Consider the following 24,323-nt stretch of genomic DNA (forward strand, 5'->3'; position numbering starts at 1 on the left):
TTACTGGAGGAAACAAGGTGAAAACAATCAGCTGACTGTAAAGGAAACTGTATAATGGCATGAAACTGACTTGTTTAAAGCAGACATTTAACAGCTGGAGAATGACAAGGTTGTTATTTATGTGAAGACCAAGGTTAGGAGTCACTGCTGTTGAGCTTTAGCTGCAGTAGTTGTGCTTTCATGAACTTAATTCAGATGTGGATGAAAACTTCCATCTCTAGGATCCTTGGTGAGGATTCTAACTCTGAGTAATTAAAGTCAGGCTTCTATGTTTTAGTGTCTGAACCTGAGATGGTTAATTACTGATAATGAAAGCTGAGAGGACCAAGAAGTCGACTAATTAAATGAAACCGGTTGATTCTGAAAATATTTTCCAGCGTTGACCTTTAACTGAAGCTGCTGCTTTACGACCCATCTGCTATCGGTTCAGAAACGAGCCTCGCTGAAAGTTCAAGCAGTTAATTAATGATTAATTGTGTTTGGCTCTGGGGGGGCTGGGGCGTGGGGGGGTAGAGCTGGAGTGGTGCTCGGCATGTCAATGTGTCTGCAGATAACTTCCACCAGCCAACCACAGCCTGACGCTCTTCACTTCACCTGCTTTATTCTTCAGTGTTCTTAAGTAGCGTACATTAGCAGCCTCTGCCTCTGATGACGTGTTGTTCTTCTAGTTCAGAGGACCACTCATCTAAAGCCTCCAGACCAGTTCTGTGACGCTGCAGTCTTTTATTTCATTGACATTCATCCATAGTTTGAACACCTTTATGACTCTTTTATCCTCATTTCTTCATCTGTCTGCTCAGTGAACCTGGATGTAGCATCATGAATGTTTCCTTCAGAGATGAAGGGTTAAAAAAGGAGATACAGCTTCACACCAAACCAGCAAACCTCTTATGTCTTTACAGGTTTATTCAAAGAAATTCTGCTCTTTAAATTTACAGGATGAGGTAGTGTACGTCCTCCTGTGGCAGCAGATGGAGAGAGATGAGGCAGATTTCTACATTCAGATCAGTTTCTTTGAAAAGAGTCAAACATGGAGATGTTCTAAAAGCAGTGAAAGCTTCATTATAGCTGCTGCTGATTGGCTTCCTCATAAATACTGTCAACAGGACACAGTTACCACAATCTGGAGATAAAATGAATACTGCTTTTAAAGTCAACCATCCATTAATCCACTCAGAGAAGAATGATGGACGTTAACTTCCCTCAACGCGTCACAGATTAGACAGTGAAACAGTAGTTATCACTGATAAATCACATGTTGTGTGTTGCCCCCGTGGCTGCATGATAGTGGATGTTGGTTTTATCTTGTGCACTGTTCAGATGTGACGTGTATATATTTATATATAATGTTGTTGTACTGATGTACAATGACAATAAAGCATTCAGTTCATTTACTGCGTGAAGATGCTGAACATGAAGGAGTCCTCCACGAAGCAAAGTCTCCTGATTCTCCTGCTGCAGGTTTATTAGTTGTTGCACATGAAACAACAGCGTCGGTCTCTGTTGAAGCCGTTTGATGGATGAACTCTTTAAGCTCCTCACATGATCTTCAGCTGTGAACTGTGAGAAGGAGGGTGGTTTCTCCGCTGGGTGCTAGCTGGCAGTGGGGGTGCTAGCTGGCAGTGGGGGTGCTAGCTGGCGGTGGGGGGGCAGCGTCGCTCGGTGACATCTTGGCTGCGGTGTGTGATGGGATTTGCTGCTGATGAGGCTGCGTTCAGCGTCCGTGTGAAAGCAGCTAATAAAACTGTTTATTAAACAGTTGTCTGTGGCAGCGGCCGCCATCCATCTCCCTCCGTCCCCAGCCACCACCACCACCGCCACACTCACACACCATGAGTCATCTCTGCTGCATCTAAAGCAGATTTATACAGTGTCGCGGTGAAGCTGCTGGAAACTCTGCTAACACCCACAGTAAATAAATAGACCCAACATCGCTGCTCCGCTCAGAGAACACAGCCAGCCAGAACCCATTCTGAAACACCAGCGAGTCAGCAGAACAGATGGTCCTCTGCTTTGTTGGTCAGTCGTCTGCTTAATGAGCTGTTTGGTCCGTCGCTCTGTCGACCGCCTGGGCCGAGGCTTTCTGCAGATAAAAGATAAAGAAGGAGTTTATCTGCTCCGTGTCTTTCAGGTGGAACAGATGGAGTCCACGTGCATTTATGTTGAACCGACACATCCTGTAAATATGTATGAGAGTGGAGCTGTGGATGACTGGCACGTATGGCTCTGACTAATGAACACACAGGGGTTTACTTTGCTTCACCTTCATTTATGTTTGTGTAACTTCACCGAGGGCTCAGACCCTTCATGGTCTCTGTTACTAGTGGAAGAGCTGCAGTGGATTCAGAAATGAAAGCAAGAAATCCACATCATTTCAACCTGTTGTTGCACATTGACTTCATACTCCGCCTTCATTGTACTGATTTGCAAAAAACAGAACTTCAAGTATCCAAGTTAGAATAAAGCTGAAAAATCACTTCTGACTGTAGAACAACTGTAGTGTTTCACTATTACTGTAAGTAATCTCTGCTTCAGTCTGAAGAGCTGCATCTAAATAGTTTTATGTTTTTAAACCATGACGGTGAAGTTAATGGGACAGAAAGTGACTGTTCTGCAGGTGTGAGACAGAAATCTTTACTTACTGTGCAACAACTATACAAACACCTATTTATTTTTATTTTTTCTATTCTTTTCTCACATTAACATCCATCCTGATCTGGTCTCTAGTGTCCAGGTCAAACAGGTCCAGGTGTGAACACTGATCTGGTCTCTAGAGTCCAGGTTAAACAGGTCCAGGTGTGAACACTGATCTGGTCTCTAGAGTCCAGGTTAAACAGGTCCAGGTGTGAACACTGATCTGGTCTCTAGAGTCCAGGTTAAACAGGTCCAGGTGTGAACACTGATCTGGTCTCTAGAGTCCAGGTTAAACAGGTCCAGGTGTGAACACTGATCTGGTCTCTAGTGTCCAGGTTAAACAGGTCCAGGTGTGAACACTGATCTGGTCTCTAGAGTCCAGGTTAAACAGGTCCAGGTGGGAACACTGATCTGGTCTCTAGAGTCCAGGTCAAACAGGTCCAGGTGTGAACACTGATCTGGTCTCTAGAGTCCAGGTCAAACAGGTCCAGGTGTGAACACTGATCTGGTCTCTAGTGTCCAGGTCAAACAGGTCCAGGTGTGAACACTGATCTGGTCTCTAGAGTCCAGGTCAAACAGGTCCAGGTGTGAACACTGATCTGGTCTCTAGAGTCCAGGTTAAACAGGTCCAGGTGTGAACACTGATCTGGTCTCTAGAGTCCAGGTTAAACAGGTCCAGGTGTGAACACTGATCTGGTCTCAGTCCACATGCAGAAGAGGAGTTTAACTCCGATTCTGATTTAGATTCAGAGAACTTTATTTGTCTCTGGAGGAATATTTAAGGCACTTGTCAGCAGCATGACGTGGAAAACTGAGATCAGATCTCGAGTGCTGGCTGGGGACACATATGGAGAGACATTTTAATGAAGACCAGGTGGAGACACAGGGACTTAGAGATGGACAGGTGAGAGCAGGTGTTGATGTGAGGACTGAAGCTGATGGTGTTGGTGATGTTTGAGAAACAGGCCTCTGGTCTGGTGGAATCTAACCTGAGAGGAACCAGAGATGACCAGATGTGTTCAGGATGAGAGGTTTGTGACTGAAACACTTTGATGAGCTGGTCATATGGCCAGGGAGCAGGTTGGTTGGGAAGTTAATTATTCATTTAATGGCTAATTAATTCTTTGATTGGATTGATTGTCCCATCGGTCCTTTGCTTCGTCAGTCATCTGTCTGCTCTGTTTATTAATTATTCGCTCAGTGAGTTTATTACAACAATGAAGAACTCAGTGAGAATCTGGAGTCTGGAGACGTGTGTGACGTCTGAAACATTCAGTCTGGTTCAGAAGAATCAGTCGTTGAATCTTTTGTTGTTCAGGCTGTGATCGCTGTGGTGTGTTGAGTTAATTGAGATCATTTCATGTATATATATATTTTTTAGGTTTCCCTGACGAGCGCTGACAGTGATGTTTACCAGAGTCGCTGCTCTCGGCTGTGAGTCGTCAAGAAATCAGCCTGAACTGTTTGAATTGAAGCGCTGCAGGTCTCCAGAGAGCTCAGCCGTTCTGACGGCCAACCACTAATACATGAGTTCTTTTTTTAAGGTCACTTCTTGTGTTTGTATAATTGCTCTGAAATCAGAAAAGCTCTCTGAGGCCAGCTGGAAACCTTCAAACCTCTTTTCATACGGTGAATCTTTCTTGTAGTTTATTTCCTTTTCATTCTTCTCTCAGTCGATATTTCGAGCTCTTGCACAACTAATGTTTTTGTTGTATTTTAAAGGACTGCAAACATTTCAACAACTCCATCCGTTCTCATTGTTCACTCTGGGTCATGTCTGTTTCTTCTTTTAGATATAGATCATGTCTCTGGTGACCTTTCTGTTCTGTTTGGAATAAATCCTGGATCCTAATCAATCTTTGTTGCATGACCAGGGGCCTTCAGTTGATCCTTTCTGATACGCTGTCCATTTGTCTGTAAAAGACAAATCAAAGACAAGTATGTGGCGTCTAGACTCTGATGTAGAGACAGGAGGATTCTGGGATACCTGGCTGTACCAAGTCCACCAGGTCACCTCCTGATATGTCCTGGACAGAACAGACAGGGCAAGAAGACATCTGGGTATCTGGACTGTACTTGGTCACATGGTATGTTGGTTTGTTCTGGTGTGAACTCAGCAGTCTCTCTGTTCTGGAGCAGATGAACCGAGTTGAGTCCGGTTAGAGAGGCTGGTCCCAGTCTGGTTGGTTAGCCACGCAGAGATACGACTACCTTCTAATGATAGAAGACAGTAGTTTACCTGAGGAGGAGTCTGGCAGCAGCAGAGCTCCTTCTCATCACAGATCCACATCCAACATAGAAGCTGGATCAACCTGAACCTGAACCCCAGAGACCACACTGATCACCAGGATCCACTCTAAAGATCTAGGTCTAGGTCAGTATCGATTCAGTTTCTCTTAGTGATGAAAGATATTTCCTCCAATCTACCGTCCTCATTGGCTCCAGAGGTTTGTGGTGTCTCCTCCATCTGGTCTCAGAGCTGGAGCTTCTGTCTGGATCTACCACCAGAGGACGAAGGAGACGGAGGAGATTTAAAAACAAATCGATTTGAGGATTTCAAATGAGAGTGTGGTGACCTATCAGACCTTTGTCTGGACTGCTCTGTGAACATGAGCTGAATCTACTGAGCTAAATACAGTATAATCAGGGATGTAGGAGGAACTGCACTTTAAAGCTTCACAGTCACATTTAGTTTGAGTGAGTGATTAGTAAAGACTGATCCCAACGAGAGCCATTAAATCAGCAGCTGTCAGACTGATTTCAGAGCATTTATTATTTTTTATTTTGTTCTGTCTGACGGAGGAGTCGAGCAGCAGCCATGAATCTCCTCTTAAATCTCTGTCCTCGTCCTCCTGTCCCGTCCTGGCTGAGCGGGCCAGCTGATTGATAGGAGTAATGGGCTGTCTGTGGACACACAGCGTCCCGTTGGTAGATCTGACCTGGATAGAGAACAACCAGGGGGAGGGGGAGGAGGAGGAGGAGGAGGAGGAGGAGGAGGAGGAGGAGTGAGATCTGCTAATGTCAATACTAAAAGACAGAAACAAAGCAACAGTCTGTTTTTGTGAGGAGCAGCAGACGTGAAGTTGATGGTTTATGCATGTGATGAAGCCAGCTGTTCTGAGCCGTGCTGCCTTCATGTTCAAGGCCGTTCACTCGGTATTTTTTACCACCTCTATTCCTGCAGTTCATGTTTTCAGCTCTGTTCTCTCCTTGTAATATCGGTCCCTGATGTTTGTGTTTTCAGTAGCTTGATTCCTTCACCTCTCAGTTATCTGTTATTCTGATTCCTTCACCGGTTAGACTACAGATACACAATCTGAGCTTTAGACGCTCAACTCAGCAGAGAAGGAAATAACTATGGACTGAAGTTAGCCTCATAATGGTCCCTGATCTGATCCTAAATGTCCTAGCGGTGGTCTCCTGTAGCATCCTAAAGTCTGTCCTTGTCTTCCTTGTCTTCTCCTAGAGTTGGTCTCCTGTAGTTTCCTAAAGTCTGTCCTTGTCTTCCTTGTCTTCTCCTAGAGTTGGTCTCCTGTAGCTTCCTAAAGTCTGTCCTTGTCTTCCTTGTCTTCTCCTAGAGTTGGTCTCCTGTAGTTTCCTAAAGTCTGTCCTTGTCTTCCTTGTCTTCTCCTAGAGTTGGTCTCCTGTAGCTTCCTAAAGTCTGTCCTTGTCTTCCTTGTCTTCTCCTAGAGTTGGTCTCCTGTGTCTTCCTAAAGTCTGTCCTTGTCTTCCTTGTCTTCTCCTAGAGTGGACTGGATTCAGTCCAATAAATCTTTCTGTCAAAGTTAATGTAGGTTGGAGAGGGTAGCTGGTACCTTGTGCATAAAACACTGTATAAAAACGTGGTTTTGGTTCATGGTGGACCTAAAATAAATACACAACATTAATAATCATTTTAAACATGCCTGGATCAGGCCTAGGCATCCCTGGTGTGTAAAACCAGACATCTGGGTGAGCATCTGGACTCACTTGTGGATCATGTAACAAACATTTCTGACCCTTATGAGACTGACTTCCCTCCGTAAGAAGCAGGCGTGTTCTTTAAACGTATCGGCCTGCTGTTAATTCTGAGGGACTGTGTCTCAGTCGTTCTTATTTCCTGTCCTGTTAGACCACCACAGAACCTCAGAGCCAGCTCCGGTCTGCTCCCTGCCTCCTGCTCCTCCTCCTCTCTCCTTCTTCTTCTTTTTTTAATCCCTTCTCGTCTCATTTGGGTCTCTTGGTTTGGCAGGCAACAAACAGATCGATGAACGGCTCCAGGTTTGCCTTTAAAAGATAAGAATGTTTGGAGCTGGGCTGAGAATGTCTACGAGACTTTAAAAAAGCCTTGTTTTCATTGATCACCTTCCTGAACCCTCGGCCAATTATGGATGTAGGAGATCAGTGTGGGGTGAAATGAGGGGAGCAGGTGATATTACTAACCCATCATCATCTTCATTACCCCCCCCCCCCCCCCCCCCCATCCTCTCTCCTCTGGAGCTCGAGCTAATACGCTGCCATTCAAGATTTGCCTTTATTCTCCTTTAATTAGCAAAGAAAACCCAGTAAATGAGCGGCTCTGTGGACGAACAAACTGTACATTTAAAGGTCACCTGGATTAGAGCAACATCACTTCCTGCTGGAAGATACATCAGACCTTAAACGTAGTAGATAAAAGCTGAGGATAATCCACCTCTCCTCTGCTAATCCTCATGTTCAGGTTTTCATCTGAGAGATCAAACCTCACTGATATAGCTGTGAAAACCAAAGTCTTAACTGCTCGTCCTCGTCTTAGAGTTTATCTGGAAAAGTGATCACTAGTCAGAAATACACAGATTTTATAGTTATACCACTGCACTTCCAACCAGCTGCATATCATAAATAAATCACTGTCGTAAAATACTCTAAACGCATAAACATATGATCATCTCCAAAAGAAGAAAATATCATAATAAATAGTCTGTGTCATAGTAAACAGCGAATAAATAATGAATAGTTACTCCGTCAGTAGTTTAGTTTATCTAAAATAAACTAAAACTGAACCAAACTCATGTGGACTAGTTGAGTTTGTAGAAGACGTTTCCTCCAAGTGTTCAGCTCTAAATGATGGAGGAGAGTTCAGGTTTTTATCAGGAACATCTGTGGGTGGAGTCCACCTGAAGGTCACATGACTAGAGTCTGGTAATGATGTCCAGGGTGGGTGGTGCCTATGAACGGTGGCTGGACTCAGAGACAGAGACAGGGTGAGGAGCTTGGTCACATTGAGGAGGTTTTGAGTCTGGTGAGGATTCCTTCCTGGGTGCCTCCCTTTGGAGGTTTCTGACCCGCTGAGAGGAGACCCAGGGGTGGACCCAGAATCCGTGGAGGGATTATATTTATCTGGACAGGCCAGAGAACGCCCAGGGATCCCTGATGAGGAACTGGAATGTGTTGCTATGGAGAGGAACGTCTGGGGTTCTCTGATTAGTGTGTTGACGCCTCATCCTGACCCTTAGAGAAGCAGACAGCGATGAATGGATAGATGGATGGATGGATGGAGGAGATCCTCTTTTCATTCATCATGTCTTCATCTTCTTTCCAGCTCAGTGTCTCACAGCGTGTCCTCTCCACCTCCACGTCTCTTTTATCTGCTGAGAGGAGGATCATCAGAGAACACTGAACGTTCCTGGAGAACAGCTCCACCAGACGTTTACTCTGTACGTCTGCAGAGATGACATTTAGAAAAGACGTGGTTCCTTCTGTTCGTGCATTAGTTTAAAGGAATTTATTAATAGAAAATATCAGTATTCAGGATGTTTCACATTGACTTAGCTGTTCAATCCATTCACGGTCTCTTGTCTTGATTTATTAGTCGCTGTATTATTTCTTATTTTATTTTCTGCACATTTATTAACTTCTGGGTTCCAGTTTTCAGAGATAAGTCATTTTATATTTTTCAGGTTCCATTGTAACATCTAGCTCTCAGCAGCATGAGCTGTTTGTTTGTTTCTTAATTTGATGCTTTGTCTAATAAACTAATATGTTTAAGGAGTTTTTTTTATTTAATTAGATTCTAAATGATGCCTTTGCTAAAACCTCAGGAATCAAAAAGTACAAATGATAAAGATGATGAAACTGGCTGAGCTCAATCAGCGTCCTGACTGACATTATTCTTTGAACAAAATTAAACAGATAGCTAAACTCTTACCTGAGGTGACCCTGAAGGCAGCGTCCACTGTCATCCTCTGTCTGTTCACACAAATCACTCGTGTTCCCTTCAAGAAAATATTCTGCTGCTGGTTTTTATGGCCCCGCTTTAAATAACGATGCACAGAGACACGAGGCCTGCATGTTTTATTAGACTTCCTTCACTTACAGTAAATGGAAGAAGCACGCCGGGGCTGCGTGGCTTTATAATGAGACTATCTGATGTTCCATTGTGCACCGACGGGCCTTCTGATGCGTCTGCATCAGGTTTGATGTTTCTGCACTGAGCCTGTAAACATCGGTGATTTCAGCACTTTCTGAACCGAGTGGTTGTGTTTGTGTTGGCGGCTTCACGCTGAAAACAATGTGCTTTAGACAAAGGACCAGCGAACACATTCAGTCGTTACAACAATAGACGAGGAGCCTCCTGATACAAGACAGCCGGTCTGAATAAAACCTGGAAACAGCACAATATCAATAAAACAATCGGCTTTGGTCATGAAAACCTTTTTATTTAAGAGTCTGTGACGTATGAAGACTCAGCAGAATCCCTCCCTGTCTGAGCTAATCACAGACTGTCCAACTTCACAAGAACAACAAGAATCGAGCCGAGGCTGCAGCGGCGCTGTTCTGACGGCGCTTTGAAAAGGGCAACGCACATCATCGGCTGTGACCAATTACAGCTCTGTGGTCCTCCTGGGCCTCCTCCGCTCAGCGCGGGGAGGGCAGGAGGAGCAGGAGGAGCTGGAGGAGCTGGAGGAGCAGAAATAAATCTGAAACTGAAACAAATGTCCTGAATGGACGTCGATGATTAAACCAGAGCTCCACGTGATCTGTGTTTCCGTTTTCAAAAACCAAGTTACCACAAAGTTTCCCAAACCAAGTGGTTTGGGTTTCCTAAGGTTGATCAGACGTTGGTCATGGATGTCTGTAGAGGATGATCCTCAGTGTTTTCAATCAAATCTGTCGATCATATCTTTCCAGTGAGCGTCCAGCTGATACTAGAGACTCTGATGAAGGTCCCAGCTCAGGGAGCTCTCTGGTTAGTCAGTAGGACTGGCTCCGTTTCTTCTCTGGAGTTGAACGTTGAGTCAGAGTCTCTGTTTCTGGAGTTGATGGGCTGGATGCTGATCACCTGAGGATGACAGCTTCAGCTTTGTACCTCAGCATCTCTGGGAGTCCGACAGAGGATCACCCTCCATGTGGTCATCAGCTGGTCTTTGTCCCGTTCTGTCTAAAGTAGTAAAAGTAGCTGTATAAGATGCACTTTGCACGTTTGTGTTTAATGTTGTACAGAGATTAGTGAAAGGATTTACTGCCATTTCACCAAATATCAATAACCTGCTTTTGGACAGTATTTAGCTTGCCTGCTAATTTGACCACTGCTGTCCCCCTGGAGGCTGTAAATTACTGTAAACGTTGAGATCCTTAATAAAATCTCCAACATGTGAAATAAAGTCAGTGTAAAATGTCAAGAGACCAGTTGCTCGTCATTGACATTCAAAGATCAAATCCACAGCGCGCTTCCTGTCCCGCCAGGCTCAGTCTGACGGTGGACGTACAGTAAATCCATACGTCCACAGCAAACACACTGAGCCGTCCTCATCCTCCACATACTTAGCTCCTGATCTGCTCTGTTGGCTCTGCTATGAATGCAGACGCAGAGGTCTTAAGGAGGCAAACAAAGCACATGGCTTCACACCAACGCCCGCTACGGGGTCACAGAAGGGACATGAAGCTTCACGGCTGAACATGAAGCTGCAGTTTATTATCTCAAACAGCCGCCGACTGTTTGTCCAATAACACGTCCTGGAACTGAAATGTCAGGCGCTTGATAAAAGCAACCGCTGAGGTGTCGGGTCGGCTAGCAGCCTTTGATACGTCCACGTTAGCAGTGATCTGTTGATGTTCCATCTGATTTCATCACATTTACATGATACAAATGTCAAACTGATCGCAGATACACGGTGGAAAGCTGCAGCATTTATCTTCTCATTCATTTCTAGCCTTGTTTCAGACCTCTGATTACCACCTCTGGTTAGCTCACCGGCAACAATCGACTGCTAATTGACGGCTTGAACAATAAATACGTTTTTAGATCTTTAAAGGTGAGATAATTTAATGAGCTATAGTCATGGAGACAAAAAAGGCTGAAATAAAACAGCAGCAGACCTTGTTGAGTTCTGCTGAACAGATGTGTAGGTTGTTGGAGGTCAACAATTCACCCTAAAAACTCAAAGTACGACACAAATCAAAACTAAAATAGATCCATCTTCAAAGTCGGCCCTTTCTCTTTTTATCTGCTGCATCTCCGCTCATCAGACAGAGACGTCGATAACGTATTGTACATTTAGAAAGCAACAGAACCAGAAGAGGCTCCTCAGATACAAAAAGAATTTTATATCTGAAACAAGCTGAAAGATCCATAAACACGTCCACACGTCCGTCCCTGGCTGCAGGCTGAGCGGCTTCAACTCATCACAACCACAAACACACACTAACACACCCTAACAGACACTAACAAACACACACTAACAGACACTAACACATACTAACACACACCAACACACACTGACACTCTACAGGGTCAGCATCAGGACCAACGTGTCCCTGCTCTACATTTTCCTGTAACATGATTAGTTCCAGGCAACATGAATCGCCTGGTCGACTACAGCTGTGGCCACCGCTGTAACACACACCAACACACACACAAACACACCACCACACACACTGACACACACAGTAACACACACCAACACACACAGCTGAGCATTGAGCAGCAAGCAGCAGCTCCACCTCCATCAGGCGTGGCCGTGTCAGCAACACATACTGTAAAAAAAGTGGACGCTCCTCTACAGTGGAGCCAAAGCATGTGGAGCTCCCCCTGGTGGCTGCACTATATCACTGTAGGTCATATAAGCCCCGCCCCCTCCATGCCTCTGAGCGGTAAACTCAGCAAAGTTCCCGCCTTCGTTCTACTTCCTGTTTGGATGAAGTTTCAGTTTGTGAAGTTTCTGAAACCATCAGGTTCAGTTCGCCGTGTTGCGTCCCGTTCAGCAGCTCCTTTTTATCACTCTTTTCTTTGTCGTTGCATTAAGCGTTGGTGATTATCACTCATTATCAGCCTCCGGTTTATTTCCACAGAGATAAAGAGAAGACGATAAACTCCCAGCATGAGTTTCAAATGACTCATTTGTGCAGACGAGATTAAAAAAAGTGAACACGGTGAATTAAAGGCTGAATAATTCAGAGCTGCTGTTTGATTTTAGGAATATGTTGATCACGACTCACAGACTTGATCAGCTCATTTGTAATTAAAGTTACTGATCATGTGCTTTAAGAACGATAACAGGCTGGTTTACAGTCCAGATGTGTTCACACACATTTCCTGTTCTTTTATCTCATGTAAACACACGTTCTAGATGTAAATGCTCCGTATGGTGGAAACGTATCTGGTAGAACTAAGGTTCTCAGTCGAACACGTCCTGGTTCATCTGAGTCATCTGGAAAAAAAGAGTAAAGAGTCTCCTCATAAAAAGAGGTTTTAAAAATGCATCAATAGTTTGTTGTCTCTGGAACTAAACAGTTTTCACACCTAGACATGTATTTATTGTTGGAGCAGGTTCTAGAGTTATAGATCAAGACAGAACAAATAAAACGACTTGATTTTCATGAAACTGTGCTGATCAATAATAAATGTACTCACTCTCATCTTTTCATGGAAACACTCTCATCAGGCTGAAAACAACCAGAATGAGTGCAGTCATTTCTGTCTGAGGACTTCTTCATCTTCACATGATTTATTTGATCAGCTGGATATTAATGACGCTGAGTTCAGGGCATTTCTGCCACAAAGACGAATGTCGGGCTGAAAACCTGGAGAGATGCTGCTCGGTTTCATTCAGACTGCTCCGTCCTGTTGGAGATGACAGATGCTATCATCATACATCATGATGAAGACCAACCCTAAAACAAAATAAAAGCTCTTAAATATTAATACTTGAATGTGTCTGATGGTTTTTACTCCTGCTCTCTCTGCAGAGCCCTCGTCTCACGCGCCTCTGACGAGGTTTGATAGGCTTGTGATGGCGGCTGTAAAGTTGCTCGCGGCTCTTTGATTGACTTCATTTACATAGCACCTTGGCAGGGGAGCGCGAGCGGAGCAGCGAGAGGCGTTCTGGAGCCTCACATTTGCATTTTATACGCCCCATGCATCAACATCATATTCCGATCACGAGAAGAACCCCGGCGGGTAAATTATACACCGGCCTTGTTAGTGTGAGACCTGTTGATGTTCAGAGGCTAAAGATAACACAGGGGAGAGCTGCATGTATGTTCTAGTCATAACGACGTGGAGGAGCCGCAGAGAATTCAGAATAAATCAGACAGCTCTGCTTCTCTACGCTCGGCTTCTGTGCTTGTTTCTTTCACTAGAAACGATCTGTGTGTCCTGAAGAAGGACTCATGAACATGTCGCTGAGAAGAAACTGAACTCATATGTAGACCCCCCCCAGACCTGTCCCTGTGTCTCCACATGCGTCCCCAGCCAGCACTTGAGATCTGATCTCAGTTTGTGTGTCTGTAAATCAGCAGCGCCATCATGTGGTCAGTAGAATATTGTAGCAGCTGCTGTCTCTAATGGATCTCTACCTACCGCTGGATCAGAACCATCAACAGCTGCTGGTTGACTTGGAGACATGATCCAGATGTTGGAACAAGATGGAAAGACTCTCTTGTTGATTCCAGTTCTACTAGTGGTTGAATGAATGAGTTAAACTCCTCTTCCTCAGATCAGCCCTGTTGAGTAGGTGGTCTTTAATGTGACCATTGTGAGTTCACACCTGAACTTGTGATCAGATCACCCAGCGTGAATGTTAAAGGGTCTGAACAACTACAATAAATTGTTTTTGTTTTATATTTTTAAGAAGAAGCTGAAATGTGATCAATCATCTGACTGGAAACTATTGTGACTAAATGTTTAAAGGCCTGTTCTGCCGTTTTATCCATCATAAGCTTTATGATAAGATATACTGTAAAATATCTTTTGTCTTTACCTCTGTGGAACTGTGACTGGTTTCATTTTATCTGAGTAATAAGATGATAGAGAAGATTATTGGCAGATAGAACTTGTAACTGTCATTAAGTTCTTCTTTTGTGTTCTTAGTAACAGCCAGCACGTTTCAGGTTTTATTAAGAGCTAATAAAACTCTTCAGTCGTATGTAAACATCTGTGGTACTGTCCAATCCAGAGCTGTCAGCAATGCAAACAGGAAGTGAAGTCGTGTATTGATTCCTGTAGAAGAAACACATCACAGCCGCTCAGAGAGTTGACACTAAGGAGGACGAGTGGAGCCAGAGGACCGTGACGGCTTCCAGCTCCCACCGCCATGTTTGGTCCTCATGGTGCTGAGCTGTAGGTGGCCGCTGATGTCGACATTACTTTGATTTATATCTACATACATGGAGACATCTGTGCGTCTCAGAGTTAAGTCAGATTTATGGTTCTGCATTTGACGTTCACCTCCCCACAAACGCTGATTAGAATTCACCACGGTGTGTTTGCTGTTTGATTGTGTTTAGAAAGACAGCGGAGAATAAGGCTGATTTATGGTCATGATCCACGTCTGGTCTGTAGGTAACGTGTAGCATGTTGTTAACAGTCATCAGGAAACAAGGCCAGTGAGGCTTTCAGCTTCTCTGGAGACGCTGACTTTCTTCTGTAGAAAGGATTCAGTCAGTTTACTGAGGGAATCAGCTGTACAGAGCATGAACATGAGAAACCACTGATTTCACCAAAACGTCCTTCCCCTGGGCTCAGCCTTTGTTTTTACTTTGCAATCAAACTTCTACAGGCGTCAGGCGCTGGCAGCTGTGATGTTGACACTCCTTGAGTCTGACTTCATATAAGTTAATATGGTTTAATAGAAGAAATGAAACTCCTCCCTCCTCCTCCTCCTCCTCCTCCTCCTCCTCCTCCTCCTCCTCCCTCCTCCTCCTCCTCCTCCTCCTCCCTCCTCCTCCTCCTCCTACAACATCTACTCAGACGTCATCTCTCGTCTCGTTTGCAGATTTCACTTGTTGTTCAACGTTTATTTGCTTCTAACTCCAACGTGAGTCGCTCAGTTTGAAGAAACTGAACGCAGCTTTAGCAGAATAAATCATTCATTTCAGTTCAGTTCAATTTCATTTATATAAATGAACAACAAGAAAGAAGAGAGGGACACACAGCAGTTAACATGTTATACAGTAATAGAACAGAACTACATGACTAGTAATAGATAAGAGAGTAGAGGACATGTCCCCAGTGCATGGTCCTCCAGCAGCCTAGGCCTATAGCAGCATCACTAAGAGATGGTTCAGTCCAGCTCTAATAAGCTTGATCAAAAAGAAAAGTCTTAGTCCTGACCTTAAAAGTAGGGAGGGTGTCTGTAAGGAGGAGCCAATGAAGAGAAGCTAAAACTGGAGGAATCTGATCTCTGGTTAATTCCAGCGTTTGATCAGAGATGTTTACAACAGAGTAGGAGCTGATGCAGAGTCATAAAGCAAGCTTTGGTTGTACTCAGTCTTAAATGACTGGTAAATGTCCCTTTATGCTTACCGTACTGACGCCACTTCCACATGTGGTAAAACCTTGTTGTGACATTTAAGAAAGGAATCAGTCTTCAGGTCAGATGCCTCTAATGTTCTCTGCTCCTGACTTTAAACCAGTTACACCTGCAGCTCCTTGTTCATAAGCGACAACAAGTTTGACATGAGACACAGTCGGTGTGTGAGGCTCCTGGTTCTCCTGGTTCTCCTGGTTCTCCTGGTTCTCCTTCACATGAGGATATGTGACGCTGTATTTCACCGCTGTGAGATCAGGTTTAGAGACGTGGTTTTGATCCAGACCAGCACTAACTGTACCAGGACGTGTCTTCAGGCCGAGACAGAGTCAGAGACTTCAGACTGTTCAGGACAAGACAATGGAACATGTGAAGGGTTTAATGATGGAGCTGAGGGTGGAGGAGCTGAGGGTGGAGGAGCTGAAGGTCACTGAAGGTCAGAGCTCTGCTGGACCGTCTGTCAGAGCAGTCCTCACAGCTGCAGTGACTACAAACAGCTGCTGTCCTCCATCTTTGTTTCCAGGCAGTAAAGGTTAGAGCAGGTGTGTGTTTCATGGATGTTCAGTGTGGAGAATCCTCTCTGGCTGCAGGAGGAGTTAAATATCACACCTGTCTCCGGCGGCGTGGAGGAGAGGCCTCAATTATCCGTCGTCACAAACACTCACCACCTCTTTCTCTCCTTGTTTCTTCTTCTTCTCTTTCCTCCTGTGCTGTTTTCTCATCACTCCGTGTCTCATTCATTATCCCTCATTCTACATCCCTCTCCAGTTTCACTGCGTCCTGGTCTCTTCACAATGTGTGTGGGTAATTAAAATCTCCTTTCCAGCAGCCGGCTGATAAATGAACTGCGCTGTCAGGGAAACGCCTCCACTGCAGCTCTACTTTTTACCTCTTTGCATTTTCCCTTTTTCCGTCGTCACGGTTCAGAGAAGCAGCTTCATTAGCGCTCACGTTGCTCTGTGCGCTCGGACGGATCTGTAACAGCAAACGCACGATTACAGACCACACATCAAGGCTTCCACAAGCCACGGGGCAGCAGGACGACGTCGGGCTTAAGCAAACCAGTCAGACATGGTGCTTTCAATTAAATCTGCCGGGAGGGAATTTCCTGAAGTCCAGTGTTTCCTCTGTGAGGACGGAAACAGCCAAACTTTAATCAGATGCATTGGAAACAAGAGGAACATGTTTTCAAGTCAACTTTTAATTTAAAATGTTTCAACTAAAGGAAGTAGAGAGTCAGTCTCTTTATGATTTTATGACATATCTGCAAAGGGTCGTCTCAAAGGCCCAAGAACAACTACAACAACATGTAAAGTTCATTTATTTCATCCTGATTTACTTCTGTATTAAAGTCTGTACTCAGGGAAACCAGGAGTCACACAAGATGTCTGCAACCTGGACGTGTTTAAGACGACTGGTTCAGAGACCTGAATGACTTTCAGTCTGACTCAGATGTTCTCTGCAGACGGCTCCACGTTACCCTGAATCTCTACAACAGAAGTGGACAGAGACACAGTGGACACGTTAATGAGGAAGACATCAAGAACACTAAAGTTTCGTCTAATAAGAGAATCTCTCCACTCGTGTGTTGATGCAGAGGAAACAGAAATATGTTCTTCATGATTCCATGAGTTCGTCTTCCTCGTGTCCACGTCTCCCACTGCGCTGGAAGCAGCTTTAGCTCTTTAACCTGCAGCCGAGGTGAACAGACATGAATCAGTGGAGTTCTCCTTCAGTCTTTGGTGCTTCACAGTTTTGTTGATTTAGAAATATCTGCAAAGACCTCAGATGTTGGTGTTCTTATCTGCTGGAGACGCTCGGTCAGATGTGTCATAGCCTCTGATGCTCCTGATGGCGCTGGGACCTCTGTAGACTACAGCTCCTACGTCTGCTCCTGTTTTTAGTCTGTGGAAGTGAATTCAGACAGTTAGCTTAACCCTAGAACACTAATGTTATAATTAGTACCACCATCAACGTTGGGTTTATTTCACCTGATAAAAAATACTCCTCATCAAAATATGTTCAAGTACAACAGTAGATGGTAAATTGAAGTACTTTACTTTCAACTATAAAATGTCTCATAAAACACATAAAGGTATCTCAGGAGGGCTCATATAAAGAGACTCTAAAACTAGTGAAAAATTAGGGAAATTTTAACGAATAAAAAGAAAATAATGGAGCTGGGAACTTTGGTCCACCTGTCCCTGGGACATGTGAGACTTGTCCTGACAGCTGTGGGAGAGATGAGAGGCTCCAAATGATGAGCTGACTATAAAAATGTTTCTGACCAAATGAATTCCATGGTAATTACCACTAAATGATATTTATTCATGAGCATTACACTAAACATGAATTACATGCAAATTCCAGGACTGCTTAGCTAGCTCTGGTATCAGAGAATAAATATGAATAAAGTAAAACTAGCTTCAGTTATGTTTTATTCATTTGTTGTTTTGCTGGATTAACCAACCCTGTGACAGGATGATAGCTGCTAATGCTACGTTAGCATAAACCATGGTCTGATTTAAACACAAACACTAACCTGAACATGAACAGAGACGCTGGTGATGACGTGAGAGAACAGACTGAAGGTGTCCAAGGACCCACACACCTCAGACAGCAGCAACACAAACATCACATGTTCTAGGGTTAATCAGCTGCAGCAGCTTTTCATCTTTGTGCTTTATGCTGGAGCACTCATTCTGCTCCTGCAAAGATCTGCTGGACCAATCAGATCGCTTGGGCGGGGCTTAATGTGGTGATAGAGAGTAACAGTAGTCACACACGTCATCTGATGAGTTTAGATGTCTCTGATTGGTTGGAGGAGGATCCAGGTGATGGAGAGGTGTTTTTTTTTTCTCCTCTGGATCAGAATGAAATCCTGATGGAGGTTTAAACCAGGTACGGTAACCAGGCAACCAGACTGACTCTGAGGAGAACTGAATCTGCTTTGTGCTGTGTTGAGAAGGTTTCACTTCAGAGACTACCTTTATGTCCTGAAACCTTTTCTCTGTCAGGTCAGTTGTGTTTTCTTTGATTTAAACTTCGTGTAATTAATATTCAGGGCCTCTGGGCTTCCTGCTGTAATGAATCCATAGCTGTGGAGGAGGAAGCTGCTCGCTGTTGGGAGCCTCCGATCAATATGTACAGGTGTTGAGAGCCAGTGGGGGATGAAACCTGCTTCTCGGTGAGGACTGTTAAACTGGTCGTTGTATTAGAGTCATGTTCACTGAAGCAGAACGTCCTCCTTCTTATTAGTGTAAACTGTTGAGTGATCTTTCAGATATGAGAAGCTTCATGTTTGTCCTGTAAACTACGTGAGGACTGGAAGCAGACAGGGACACCTCAGGGCTGGCTCTCTTCTCCTCTTACTGCCCTGATGTGTTGTGAAGTGTGGAGGGTATTTGTGGCCCGGGTCTGTCCCAGGTTCACTTTGTTTTGGATGGATCGGTGACTCAGAGGTGAAGTGGCGTTCCAGATCAGAAGAGGAAACATCAGCCTGGAGCAGGAGGAGCTACCTGGAGCCTGGAGGCTGCAACGTGGCGGCGTCTCCGGTCACAGTCACAACATTTAGCGCTGACGTTCACTGAGAGCGACGTACACAAAGTGCAACAGAAGGAAAATGTCACTTTCTATGAGGCTTGTGATTCCAAGCAGCCGCATCTTAAAGAGACGGTGGGAAGCTGCTGGGAGACGCTGGCTTCTTCATGAGCAACATGTTCAGTTTTAAATGTGAAACAGACCCAGGCTGTGGAGCTTAAACTTAAATACCTGAGAAATGCGTCTGCAGGTTCTGCTTCTGAGGATCCAGGAGCAGCTTTCATTTAATGATCACCTTGTTTTAAAGTTCCTGTGTTTCCTGAGAGTTAAACGTCACTCTCTCCTTCTCCGTCACATGACATCAACTGGAATCATTGATTTTTTTTTCTCAGTATAATAAAACTTTTAGCGCATCGGCTCAGGGGGATTTATTTAAATAACATCTATACATTTAAATTAGAGCTTTTACCTTGAGATGGGCTGATTAGCATGCAGAGAAAGCACTCACTGCTCTGTGGAGCTGTGCCAAGACGTTGTTAATCCACATGAAACATTTAGAATCATCCTGAGTGATTTATTTCACCCGCGGCTCCAAACTGTAGGCTTCTGTTTTATTTGAGGGTTTCAGCTCATGTGGTAAAGACCTGAGACGCTTCCACTTGTGTCCAGATCATCTTGTATTTGCAGCTGCATCAGCGTTCAACAGTTGAAGGTGAACTCGCATGAAGATTAAAACTGTTTAGGGAGGTTAAATATGTGTTTTTTGTTGAAATGGTCGAAAATCTGAGGTTTGTCAAAAAGTGATAGAAATGTGTTTGACTCAACCCAGAATAATTGACATTTGAATTTCCATGGTTCAATATTTGCAAACGGCTCTGGTGTAAATGTTAGAATCTCTGCCGTCGCTGGCCTTTAAATATTTGCCCACATTTCCACATCATGTGAATCTTAATTCAGTCTGGAGTATTTTCTGAGGAGGGGAGAGCCTCGGTGTGACGCTGACGGGGGGAGGGGGGATAAGTGCCGGCCTCTACAGTGCCTTGCTCAAAGTGGCTCTGGAGAAGTTGAACCGTGCCTTGGCGTGCAGCTCAGTAAACTGCTTTAAAGACCTTCACTGTTGTTGTTCCAGCGCTTCAGCTCCAGAGGAGGACGGATTATTTCTCCTCCAGCTGATTTGTGAAGATGCCGTTCGCTCTGGGAGCTGAAGAAAGAAAGATGCATTCTGATAAATGATCAACATTAACACTGTTAATGATGTATGAATGGCAAACAGTGAGTAAGAGGAATAAAATGACTTGTTTGGAGAATGAATGCACTGAACTTATACTGGTGCAGATAATTAACAGCTGCAGTATAGACTGAGTAACATAGAAACATTATAAAATAAAGAGTAGGAACAGTTTTATTATTAATCCAACAGAAGCTCATAAATAGATTTAATACTTGTCAGAAAACCTTCACCTTGTTTTTATATTTGATCGTGAGGCTCTGAGACCTCAACAGTACTTACCTGAAACACCTGAAAACCTCACCTGCCCCCTGCTGGACTGATCCAGACTCTGCACTCACTAGCTTTTGGCAGCCATTTCCAAAATGGCCGCATTCATGGACTTTCTAGTTTTTTGTTGTTGTTTTTTTAAGGAAATCTGTGTTAATCTTTAAAAGGTTAAGAATATCATTATGGAGTTATTTATTTTATTGAATCAACCTGTAATTAGTTCATACTTTATACATTCATTTAGAGTAAAACCAGATACGATTTAAATATGTTTAAATTATTTAGTTTAAGGTCCTTCAATTAAAACAGCCAACCGGATTCTCTGACTATTGTTTCATTTATGAGGCTCACAGGTTTAGAAAGTGGTTGAGACTGATATAAGAACTGAAGCTCAGAGCGCTGGATTCACATTCATGATATATAGTGACTGGATTATTCTGCCACAGTGACTGGATGTTCTTTCCCCCGGAGGAGTGGGAAGGTAAGACTGACTGACGGACGGACTGACGGACTGACTGACTGACTGACTGACTGACGGACAGAAAATGAAATGGAGAACAAAAACCCTGAGATAAAGCAGCTAGGAGGAGAGAGTGGCAGTGGGAGTCATTCAGAGCTCGGTAGCTCGGTACAAGCAGCTGTCAGCGCTAATAGACGGAGAAGGATGGCGGGAGGAGAAAAAGAAGAGATGTTCAGGCCAAATAACCTGTCACCAGCTATAACGGAGCAGAACACAACACGCTGCCTTGTCTGAAACTTCTCTGGCAGTTTGGAGAAAAGCTCTAAGTGATCACCTCAGAGCCTTCGTAGAAATCAAATAAGAACTGCTCTTCTATTTCTTTGTCTGATGGTTTTTAGTTTTGCTGCAGTGAAGATGAAAGCGACTTCTTCACAGACGTTTGAATCAGCTGAGCTTTGAAGAGAAACCGACAAGAGTGAGCGTTCACTTCAGTTAATCAAATCAAACGAGATCTGCTCAAACTCTAAATTAAATATATATATATATATATATATATATATATATATGTGTGAGCCTTACAACCTTGAGAACAATGATCCTTAGAGAAAGAAGTCTAACTGGCTTTTGATTCTTTCAGGTTTACGTCCTCATGCTCCGAAAATGTCAAATAGAACTAAAGAGTTGAAACAAGCAGCTTCTCTTTAAAACGCATCAAGAATCTGCTTCAGGAAACTGAGGAAAGAAAAGATGGAGGGATGAGGACTATCTGAGCAGGTGTCCCTCCTCCAGTATTTTCAGGAAGGATTCTCAGGAGCGTTTCCTCTGATCGTTAAACATGTGACACCAACCTCCTCCACCTACACAAGTTGATCTGGAGTCTCTCTGTCGGGAACTGATTCTGCTCCAGTAAAGATCTGCTGGGCCAATCAGATCGTTTGTGGCCGTGGCTTGATGTGTCATCTGAGTTAGTGTAAATGTCTCTGATTGGTTGGAGGACTGTCCATGTGATGCAGAGGGATGATGGAGAGTTACTAGACTGTGGTTCTGATGGAGGTGGAGTCTGGAAACAATCAGTGTTGGGCACGTTACTTTTAAAAAGTAATTAGTTATAGTTATTAGTTACTTCTCTCAAAAAGTAACTGAGTTAGTAACTGAATTTCTCCACTATAAAAGTAACTAGTTACCAGGGAAAGTAACTATTGCGTTACTTTTTAAAAAAAATATATGTTTAAATACGTCTAAGAATTGGATTTTTTTTTCTGAGCTAATGTTCACTTCACGCGTACGTTCTTGTCTTTTACCTCACTGAGGTTACCTCTCTGAATGCTCTGATCTCTCCATTGCTGCAGTCTGTCTCTGATCACTGTGTGATACTGCTATGAGCTGTTTGTGTGTAAACAACACCCGCCCAACTGAACACTGCCCTGCCGCTGATTGGCTCACCATGAAATCTTACCCTACCTTAGCCAATCATCATCACTTAAGCGGCTACCACACGGTGAATTTATTTCTTTGTCCTCGATGTGAACGCTGGGCGTCCTCTGCATGTAAACCAGAAACAAATCTCCATTCTCTCTGATCTTCTCTCCACTGAGGACTGACGTCAGGCTGAAAGCTCAGGTTACTTCTTTTTTTTGGAGGACACGTTGATGGAGATGATTTCTGTTCTACTTGTTGCCAACAGGTTCTTGATGGGAACATTCAGGACCCTCCTCATCAGTGATTCATGCACGTAGAAGGACTTTCAGCGTCTGAGAGAAGCAGTTTGAAACTATCACATTCATGCATGATGGTGCTGAAGTGTTGTGTTTTGATGGATCTGTGTAGTCCGTTGATTCAGCTCAGTTTTAAGCTGCTTTAAGTCACTCTGCATCTGTTCTCACTTTATCAGGTTTACATGTGTCTACGATCAGTGGTGAACGTGTCTCAGGGTCAAGACCAGGGTTTAAACAGAAACACAGTCCAGCTTTTCCTCTTGGAGAGACATTCATTTTAGAACATTCCAGATGTTGTACCAGACTGTGGTAATCATGTCTCTGCAGATATCAAGAGACATGTCCTGACATGTCCCTGCAGTTGGACAGATTTATGTTTGACCCTCTGTCCTCCTTTCCTTGTTCCTCCAGATATCCGAGGGCTGCAGGGTTTTCTGGACCAGACGTCCCGTCAGGGCGTGGACGTGGCGCTGCAGAGAGTGGACAGGAACATCAGTAGAGTCTTCACCAACCTCTTCACCACCATGAGGACCGAGGAGCTCAACCGATACCGGGACACGCTCCGCAGGGCCATCCTGCTGCTCAGCCCCAACGGAGCGCACACCTTCATCCAGCAGGTCGGTCCATGCTCGCTTTGCTTCCTTGTTGAAGGCCTCTTTAATCTGTGTGTAGAGGGTTTATCTGCAGAGAAGAAGTCTGCACACACTTTACTGCACCACCGGTCACAGCTGCGTGGAAAGAAGAGAGTGGAGGATGTATGAGCTTATTCTAGGTCTGACTGGCTGACTTAAAGACGACTGAGCTGGTGCAGAGACAGAATGAGTTTGAATGAAGTGAAGCGAGAAGCTGGTGTGAACTCAGGGACGGTGAGTCTGATTAAAAGACGCTGGCTACAGCAACATGATCAACATGGAGGAGCATTAAATCTACTGGAAATAGACCAGTAGAAGAAGAGGAAGGTTATCTGCAGCTTTATTGACTTCAATGAACTGATTCAGTAGAAGAAGATAATCAAGATGTTTCCACATGGATTCTAGTTTTTAGGTCTGAGCGGCGCTACTGATTCAACATCAGTTCATTCAGAGATATTTTAGATTCTAATAATTTAACTTTAAACTAAATCTACCGTCCTCAGCTCTTCTCTGGAATAGATATCAGATGTTTTAATGAAACCCAACCCTGTCATCTTGGTTCATCTATAGAGATTATTTATTAAATCTTTTAGACTACACAATAAAAGAAAGCTTAGATGTTTTTGGATTTTATAATGAAAATCAAATAACAGCTGGTTTTCCACATTTAGTTTCTGATTTTAACTTGAAATATAAAAATAATAACTAAAATGCACGGTCCACCAGACCTGTACACCTGATCATCAGAGGAATATTTAGAGTCCATGGTTTGACTTGCTCACCGTGGAGAGTAGCAGCAGATTCAGTTCATGTTTGCAGCAAATGATTTGTCGAGCGTGTGTGTACCAGAAACGCGTCTGCAAAAAAAATAATAATCCATGAAATAGCAGCATATGACGTTAACAAATGAGAGTTTAAAGAGATCAAAGGGCTGTGCATGAAGAATGGCTGGCTGCGTGGGTTTGTCCACGCTGTCAACACACACTGGATCAGGCTCATCTGTACGCCGGCTCTGTGTCGGAGTGTGTGTGTGTGTGTGTGTGTGTGTGTGTGTGTGTGTCCAGGTGTAAGTGGCCA

At 44.0% G+C, this 24,323-nt stretch overlaps 1 protein-coding gene across 1 annotated transcript in view; it reads left to right on the forward strand.

The window, feature by feature from the left end:
- LOC311504587 (glutamate receptor ionotropic, delta-1-like) overlaps positions 1-24,323 on the forward strand; it is a gene marked incomplete at both ends in the record, with an annotated part of 347,750 nt that overhangs the window by 216,846 nt on the left and 106,581 nt on the right. Inside the window, one exon of the mRNA XM_084567775.1 lies at positions 23,026-23,231. Within this exon, the coding sequence (XP_084423901.1) occupies positions 23,026-23,231 (206 nt within the window). The remainder of the gene's footprint in view (positions 1-23,025; positions 23,232-24,323) is intronic.

The sequence above is a fragment of the Chelon labrosus genome (assembly GCF_963514085.1).
Source record: "Chelon labrosus genome assembly, chromosome: 19".
NCBI lineage: Eukaryota > Metazoa > Chordata > Actinopteri > Mugiliformes > Mugilidae > Chelon > Chelon labrosus.